Source organism: Gekko japonicus, unplaced genomic scaffold (assembly GCF_001447785.1).
Source record: "Gekko japonicus isolate JY-2015 unplaced genomic scaffold, Gekko_japonicus_V1.1 scaffold1170, whole genome shotgun sequence".
NCBI classification, from domain to species: Eukaryota; Metazoa; Chordata; class Lepidosauria; order Squamata; family Gekkonidae; genus Gekko; species Gekko japonicus.
In genome coordinates this window covers 199,488-208,694 of record NW_015168082.1, presented here as the reverse complement: position 1 = coordinate 208,694, position 9,207 = coordinate 199,488, and the positions used below count along the sequence as shown (strand labels likewise).

At 47.0% G+C, this 9,207-nt stretch overlaps 1 protein-coding gene across 1 annotated transcript in view; it reads left to right on the top strand.

Moving 5' to 3' along the window:
• ESRP2 (epithelial splicing regulatory protein 2) overlaps positions 1–8,343 on the top strand; it is a 69,919-nt gene extending 61,576 nt beyond the window's left edge. Inside the window, exons 16-17 of the mRNA XM_015414697.1 lie at positions 3,528–3,639; positions 6,952–8,343. Coding sequence (XP_015270183.1) covers positions 3,528–3,617 — 90 coding nt within the window. The 3' untranslated portion in view covers positions 3,618–3,639; positions 6,952–8,343. The remainder of the gene's footprint in view (positions 1–3,527; positions 3,640–6,951) is intronic.
• The last annotated feature ends 864 nt before the right edge of the window (positions 8,344–9,207 follow it).

Below are 9,207 nucleotides of genomic sequence, written 5' to 3'. Positions count from 1 at the left end.
GTCGTCCTGGGTTTCAGAGCAAAACAAGCCGTGATTAAGCTGAGGTGTCTATTTTTGTAAAGCACATAAAATCAATTAGAAGGTTAATTGCAGTTAACAAGCCAACTTCAGATAATTGGTTAGATGGACCACACCTAGGGTCCCTTTCACACAGCTCTATAACCCACTTTGGCTTCTGAAAGCAAACAGACTTTTAAAAAGATTTCATACACCTGTCTGTACATCTGTGTTTGCCATGGAGACTCCATACAGTCTGTGGCCCTTCAGTGAGAGCCAGTTTGGTGTAGTGGTTAGAAGTGCGGACTCTAATCTGGGAGGACCGGGTTTGAGTCCCCTCTCCTCCACATGCAGCTGCTGGTGTGACCTTGGCCCAGTCACAAGTTCTTTCGGAGCCGTTTTGTCAAGAACAGTTCTTGAAAGAGCTCTGTCAGCCCCACCTACTTTACGGGGTGTCTGTTGTGGGGAGGGGGAGGAGATTGTAAGCCGCTCTGAGGCTCCTTTAGGTAGTGAAGAGCAGGGTATAAATCCAATCTCTTCTTCATGTCTCAAGGGTGCTTTAAGTTTTCCTAGAAGGCCCCAGTGTTCGCAATATAGCATCAGTCTCCAGCTTGGGGCACTGCTAGCCAACCAGACAATGCAAGACGTCTCAGGGCTATAGCTTTTACTGCAGCCAAACAGTAGCCAGGTATTTGGTTCTGGTGCTGGGATGCAGGGCTTGCTCCCAGGGCTTAACTTTGACTCTGAACTTGAGGAAAGAAACCATAAAGGTGTGTTTGACCTGAGCATGTGCAGGGTGCCTCTCCTTTATGAAAAGAATGTTTCTTTACCTGGTGTGTGGGCATGCTTGTTCCTGCAGCCCAGAGTGGATGTGGTGGCGGCGGCAGCAGCATCCCCACATGTGTCAGGCTGCCAAAGAGGTGACATGTGGAGAGGCGAAGGTTCTGGCTCATTTGCATGGTGTCTGAGAGACCAACGTCTGCTCCTGCAATCTTGTCAAATGCACCCTGCAGAAACAGAAGGGTCCTCTGTGGCCTTGTCACGTAAGGGGCAGTCTGAGCATGGCATACTCTGATACAGTACAAAACTTTCATACTGCACACATGTGCATAATGCTCTGAATGTTGCTACCATCCCCATGGGGTGCCTTAGTACATGTGCGTGCACAATAGGAGTAGACATCTGTGGCACTGATTTGCAGGTCCCACTCACATTTGCACCATTTTCCTTACCTCGATCCCCACAAGCGCCACCCCTGCACATGCACACCAGGGGACTTTTTAAAAAATATCAGTAATGGACCGCTAACATGTTAGAATAATATATTGCAGTAATGTACTCATTCCCAGCTCACTTGCCTTTTGATCCAGTTTGCCACCAAGAAGGTAGAATTCTGGTCCGTTCGAATGTCACTTGTTTATCTGGCAGCCCTCTTCGAGAGGGAGGGTATTACGTTTTGGCTTAGTAGAAATATTACAAAGGGTGCACTTTTACTGGGTTGATGGAAGATTGGTTCTGAGCCCGCCCCATCGTGCCGTGTTGTTGTCAATGCACAATGTTCTTGGTTAGCAAAACGAGTTCCTCCGTGGTCCCATTTTCCACAGTCAGGAAATGGGGTGGGATGCTGTAGCTCTGAACGTCCTCCATAGTTCTGAAAAGCAGGAGTACAGCAAGGCCAAGCACAAGATCTTCTTTTGGTAGGGGATGTCAGTGTTGCTGCTTGGTGACGTGAAACTTGATTTAACAGGAAACACAGGGAAAGCTTATGTTGGGAAAAGTCCTTAACCCAGAGACTATTTGGAGAAGCATACCCCTGGTGTGCACTACAATAATAAGTTTGCCAACTCCCGGTTGGGAAATTCCTAGAGATTTGGCGGTGGAGTCTGGGAAGGGCAGGGTTTGGGGAGGGACCTCAGCAAAGCAAAGCAGCCATTTTCTCCAGGTGTCTGTCGTCTGGAAATCAGTTCTGGGAGATCTCCAGGCCCCACCTGGAGGTTAGACAAACGTAAAGAAACACCACGTTAGAACAAAACACACTCCACTAATATGCACTTGTGTCTTCATATATTGATTTACATACAATAGAGACCCTAGTATATCTTATACACATTCATTATAGTACAAAAACCTAAAGTACATTATATATCTACTAATAGAAAAGTCCACAGCTACAGAGACTCATTCCAATGCTGTAGACTATCTTGCTCCTGATAAGAGACTGATGAAGATTGCAACAAGTCGTAAATGCAGGAGAGATGCAGCAGGCTGTTATATTCTCCACAAAAAGTGATTCAGCAAGCCTGAGAAACGCAGCAGGTAGTTATATTTTTCACACAAAGTGATTCAGCAAGCATCAAAGCAAGCAACACGCCTCCTAGGCAAAAATTGTGTGTTTCGACAGATTCTTCTTCAGGCAGACATATTTTTCCTGGAACCAAAGCTCACAATTTTACAGTGCATAAGTCAACAAGGCTTCTCCTCCCCACACTGTCCTGATTTAGCCTTACATAGTCTGTGGTGAATACCCCCCCCCTTGCCTCCCATCTCTGGTCCCCTCATCCCTCTCTCGCTTTTTCCTTGCCTTTCCCCACCCTCCCAGCCACTCCTGCCCTTCCAGCTCCCCACAATTCCCACCAGTCAAACTGTGCCAGATGCGCCACCCCCATTTTATGAGCATTTGTGGCTGTACCCCTGTCTGGAACTTTTGCAAGATTCCTGGGACTCACCCAGGATCAAAGAGGGAGACCCTTTTTTTGTCCAAAAGATACTTCCCTTAAATCCCCACATCTGTACCCGAAGACTGCCTAAATCCTGTATTATTCCCTGCTTAGTGGACAGAGTGCCTACTTAGAAGGTCCCCAGTTTAACCCGCAACACGTCTGGCACAAACAGGCTTGCCGGTCACCATGTGGTGCCTGGAAATCTCCCGGAATTATAACTGATCTCCAGGCTACAGAGATCAGCTCCCCTAGAGAAAATGGCTGCTCTGGAAGGTGGATGTTACGGCATTAGACCACACTGAAGCCCGCCCTCCAGACTCCACCCCCAAAGCTCCAGGATTTTCCCAACTGCTTCGCAACCCCAGGCTCAAAGGACTCAGAGGCCAGTGTAGAAATATCCACGGCCAGTCTGAGTAGCAGGCTGGCTGGCCCACTGGTCTGGCTAGGGTTGCCAACCTCCAGGGGACACCTGGAGATCTCCTGCTATTACAGTTGACCTGCAGATGACCAAGATCAGTCCCCCCGAAGAGAATAGCTGCTTTGTAGGGTGGACTCTATGGCATTATGCCCTGCAGGGGTCCCTCCCCTGCCCAGACCCCAGGCTCCACCCTCAAAAGCTCCAGGTATTTCCCAAACCAGAGCAGGCAACCCTAGGTCTGAATCAGTAGAAGGCAGCTTTGTGTATTCCGGTGTCTTTGTCTTCCCTGATGCTGGCAGCTCACCCCTTTCCTCTAAGCTTGCAAGTGCTGGTCTGTGCGGCCGGCTGGTTGCGCAGAGACTGACCTTGTGTGTGTCGCACTTGTACTGTAGTATGCCCCCGATGACTACAGTGGCCTCGTGCAGCTCAACGACCAAGCCAGGAGTGTGTTACAAGCACCGAAAGAATGGGTCTGTTTGTAACTGTTTGTAACCTCCAATGAAGGTAAGCTTGGCCTGGCAGCCTTCGGGAATGAACGGAGAGGGGGCAAAATGATGGGCTTGATGGGTACATGGGGGGGGGGGTTTGATTTGTTTCCTTCCCAGCTTGCGGTGGGGACTTTGCTCGCTAACATGTCCCCTGCTTTTGTGCCATGCATGAATCGACTAATCTGGTGGTGCTGATGATTGGGGGGGGGGCTGTGTTTGCCTGCAAGGAACGGCATGTGTGGGGGCGGGTTACATGGTTGCTTGGTAATCTCTTGTTTTTGGAGAGGTACTCCTGGTTAAGCTGTCGTGATTGTATTTAACCCCCCCCCCCCTTTTCCTGGCAGTTGCCTTTAACAAGACGCTTCTGTTCCTACTGTTGGACGTAGGCCAGCCCAGGCAAAACAGTACGCATTGGGTTGAGTGGTGTTAACATTTCCAGTAATTGTGATGGCTTTCTTTCAGTTTACCATGTGAGATAGTTTTCCGTCCTGAAAACGTATATCCTTAAAGGCAAGAGTGCTTCTGAACATGTGCAGTGTGTGTTTTTGTCTCCCCCCCCTCCCGCATTGAGTTGAAACTTCCAGCTTCCGTAGCAGGTGGCACGGGGGAGGTGGGGATCTGGGCAAAAAGCAGGACCATTTAAAAAAACAAAAAACACTACTGACTCTTAAAGCCCCGCACCTGGGAAACTCGCACATAGATCACCAGTCTGAATGACTGCAAAGCAACTAGCATGAATGGATTCCAGGATCCCAAAGAGTGAGAGCTGAAGGAACTCTGTTCGTGGGTACTACTGCTGTGTAGTGCCCACATGTGTGAGACCATGATCTTACTCCCTGCTGAAGAAATAAAAAAGGAAGCCTGCCACTTTAAACTTAAAAACGACTGTGCGGTCTTGTCCAAAGCCAGGAATGTCACTCTTGAAAGAGGGCCCCGGTTTTCTGGCAGAGAAGGAAGAGCAAAGGTGCAGAGTCAGAGAGTGTTCTGTTCTGCTTCTGTTTTACCTAAATCCAAAGTCTTTAAACGGCCACTGGATGAACTAGTCCTGGCTTTTTCTGCATTTTAACTCTTTGCTTCCTCCTGGTGATTTTCCTCCTGGATTATTTTTGGGCACCCAGGTTTATGCACAGGCGGAACAAACGCCAAAGACGTCACAGTTGTTCGAGAAGAGCAAGAATGATGCCTGGCACTGCCAAGACGGCTGCAGTTCCTTTGCTGAGTGATGCAAGGGGGTGGATCTGTCTGAGCGATCTCCTGACGGGACTACAGGGATGTAGCGCTGGATCCAGATTAAATTTCCCACTAATGGAAGGGGAGGCGTAGCTTCAGCCAGTCCTCCCTTTGGGTTGCTGCAGACCCCCAATTTGCCCCTGATGCCTTCCCTGAGGGCCCCCCTGTCCCCAGGAGCAGCATTTGGAGGGAAATCAAGGAGCTGCAGTGGGAGGAGGGAGCAGGAGAGCTCTGTTCCTCTAACAAGAGTCTCTTCCATTGTGGACGTTTTACTGTGTATCCAGCACATAGTTTCCTATTCTTCCCCTTTAAATAGAACACAGCAGCTTTATACCTTTGGGGGCATACTTTATGCACACTATCTCACCCGGTGCATTGTAATGCATCTGTGTTCTGGGGCAATGCTCAGACCACAGGGATGTTGACCTGGCCTGTTGGTACACATAGCATTCCCTGTCCTGAATGGGATGTGTAACCTGAGTATACTCCAGCCCTATTAACAGTGATTGCATGTACATCTCGCATGTACATGTGTACACCTGTTTGTAAGAAAGAGCTAGCATATGTTTATTGTACAAATGAAACCTGGGACCGTACTCTGGACAAACATGGGACTCAGTTCACACACTCAGCTGTATGTGTGTGTTGAACATCACTTGAGAATCACTCAACGGGCCTATAAAGAAAAAGCAAACATACGCTCTACAGAGATTGTACAGGCGTTGGCTATAACATGCGAACACGACTCTCGTGGCTGCCCCTTTGCACAGCAAAGACCCTTAGCAGCTCTGCTGTCTGACTTGCCGTGAAACCGGCCCACCGTTGTTTCCGAGGGCAGCCAGGCTGTTCTCCAGTGGAACAACTAGACGAGTCCAGGATTTTAGGGATCTAAGCGTTGGAGAGTCAAAGCTCTGTCTGATGAAGGGAGCTCTGACTCTCAAAAGTTTATACCCTGAAGATCTTGTTGGTCTCTAAGGGGCTGCTGGACTTGAAACTATCAGCCCATCGTTGGCTGATCTTCTCACTGAGGAGCACACCACCCACCAAACTTCTGAGCCTGCAGTTCCCAAGGAGGAGGCTTAAAAACCACCCCAGCCAAGTTGGTGGAGAGCTGTTTTCACAGCCTTGGGAAAACCAGAATTCCAATATCTTATCAACTTGGAGTCATTAAAAGGCTTGTCAAAGGTCCTCTTAGTTTTTAATGTTAGGAAGCAGGTGTGTTTTACTTGGCTCTAAACCTAGGGGGTGGGGGTGGGGACTGGATAGTCTAAGAGCTGGCCCAGATTCCCCTGTCAATTGTGCCTGGATTCCATTTACCATGTAAGATAATTGATGCCCCGTCTCCATTTTGGGGATTGCCTGTCTCAGAAGTAATTGCCCAGCCTGCGAGCCCTTCCTTTGTATGTCTGTACTAGCCGCTCTTCAAAAAGTCCTACAAGGTTCCCTTTTCTTAAGCCTCTAAATGTCCACGTTTTCCCCTCAATGAATGAATTTTTTTTTGCATTCTCTTCAATGTTTATGGAGTTCCTTTTCTTTTTTTCTTCTTGCTCTTAGGTGTCTTAATACATTTTTGCAGTGTGCAACGTTCAGTCTGTCTTTGCTGTTTTAATTTCCTGATGTGTTCCCCCAGTACATTTAGCACACAATGTACAGTTGCCAACCTCCAGGTGGCACCTGGAGATCTCCTGCTACTGCACTTGATCCCCGGGTGACCAAGATCAGTTGCCCTGGCTGCTTTGGAGGGGGGATTCTATGGCCTTATACTCTGCTGAGTTCCCTCCCCTTCCTAAGCCCCACCTTTCCAGGTTCCACCCCTAAAATCTCCAGGTATTTCCCAACGCAGGCCTGGCAATCCTAGTGCTATGCTATGCTGAGTTACTCCAGTCTGAGCCCGCTGGTTTGATATCTTTCTAATTTCTCAGTCACCATGATCTAGTTTCTCTCTCTCCCTCTCTCTCTCTCTCTCTCTCTCCACTTTACCTTCCACTCTTTTTAATTTTGTTGTCTAGAGTCGCATTAGTTCCTTGTTAATCTTCTGACTTCCTCCCTCCCCACCACCCGTTTCCTTGTTTTCTGACCACCTGCTCTCTCCCTGCAGCTCCACACGGATTCCATCCTCCTGCTTTACAACTTCAGCGGGCAGCCCAGCGGAGAGGCCCTGGTCACCTTCCCCAGCCTGGACTCAGCAAAGAAAGCCGTGGCTGAGAGGAGTGGACACCTCTTGGGCAGCCACTGTGTGGAACTCTGCCTGATCTAACCAACAGACTCCTTTACGGGGAGGGACTGACTAAGAAATTGTGCCTTTTTAGGAAAGCGGTCTTCCCCCATCAAAGTGCCTTCTCCTCCTGATGTGATGGGACAAATACTCTTTCAAGTGGCTTCAAGTGGGGGAAGGAATAGGCCAGAACCCCACCACCACCACCACACACACCCCTTCCAGTGAAGTCACTTTGCAGAGAACTCACTTTGTAGAGCCACAGTGCTTGATTTCAAGAGAGTTGCCCTTATAATCTCCAGCCACTGAATTTGGAAATCATGTGACCGCACTTGAGCAGAAGCACCCATGATGAGTGCTGCTACTTATTGTCATTATTTTTAATTTTGCATATCAATTTGGAGTGGAAGATGAAGCCAACATTTCCTTCAAATTATTGATTTGTTTTGAAGCTGGACATGCCAAATAGGCCCCTGGAACTCCCCATTTTTTCTCTCTCCAGCGCACCCTGGCAAATGGTACAAATATTTTTTTATTAATGTCCCATAGCTGAAGAGCAGCTTAAGAAGCTGCATCCAAATGGAGTAATTTTCCTTTTTCTAATGAAAAACAACCCCTCTTTGTGGGGTACAATGCAAAGAAATAAAGCCATATCTGTCTCTAAACATTAAAGCTGCCAATCTGTGAACCAAACCGAACCAAAAAAATAATAATAATGCAGAATTTTAAAAATTTCACTAGGACAAGAATGGCACGTAACCACTAAGGACTAGTAAATTATATATTTTGTTTTATTTAAGCATCATAGCTCTCCGATACTATGTTAAAAGATTTTTTTTTGCTATCGTCTATGTGCATGCCATTTGTTTACAATATTAAACTATACTTTATTTGTATATTACGAAGCAGCAAGGCAACCCGAAGTCCCAGCTAGTGCATGGTTTGTTTTTTTTATGTGTGTCTGTAAGTATACATGTCTAAAGAATTTAGTTTTATGTTGTATAGTGCGTGTGTGGAAACATCTACTGTAGAAGCACTAGTGATTTTGTTTTTACTGTGCCTTTTTGATCCAAGATTTTTCTCAAATGTGCAATAACAGCAGAGGAAACCAGAAAGGAGCCAGTGTTTTTTACAAGCGGCTCTCAAGGTACCTGTGAACACAGGAAACTTTTTTTGTGTTAAAAGAGTGTACATCTCTGAGTAGTACTTAAAAATGGAAAGCCCCTGCCCTCCCCCCTCCCAAATGATGATGTATGCTTCTTTATATAACAAGAAATAAAAAAGATGCTTGAAGAAATAATGTCAGCCTTATTTTCTCACTCAGCATTTTCCTGTGAGCCCACACACTGGAAATGCAGCACAAGCTGATTTGCAGTGAAATTGTCTCTTTTTGTTTCAGAGGATAGCTGTGCTGGTTTACAGTAGACTCAAGTCCAGCAGTACTTTGGAGACCAACAAAAAATTTTCGGTATCAGCTTTCTAGATACTTGTATCCCTACTTAACAGAGAACCATTAAGAGTGACGGACTCTTATCTGAACAACCGGGTTCGATTCTGCACTTTTCCACATGAATAATAATAATACTTTCCATTTATTCATCGCTTTCCCCAGTGGGCTCAAAGCGATGTACAGTTACTCAAATATAGACAAGGGACTAACAATGTTTGTAGGGGATAGGGAAGACAACATATATTCATTTTAATTGCACACGCCGACACTGCCCGGTGTAGAAGGTCTTCCGGCTGGCTTCGTCATTTTCCGGCACGGCTGTTTGCTGGCCAGGCTCCAGGACCTGTATGTCTATAGCCACACTGCCACCGCCTGGCCGGAACGTCCATTGCAGGAGTTCTTTCTGTAGCCGGCAAGCTTGTTTCGCCTTACAAGCCTTGATCAGGACGTCCCACCGTCAGCTTTCTCAGCCCCCCCAAATGAGTCTAGTTCGCCACCTAGTGGTGCATAATAATAAAAGTGCTAGAACTTCAGCCTGCCAGGAAATCTTAGGATCTCCTGGCTATTCTACATACAATGTCATACGATAATTATTATTTTGTATAATTATTACCTATTATTATTATTATTATTACAGAGAACCATGTATGTATTTGCACCCAGGGCAGAGGGTGATGTATACAGTGAGA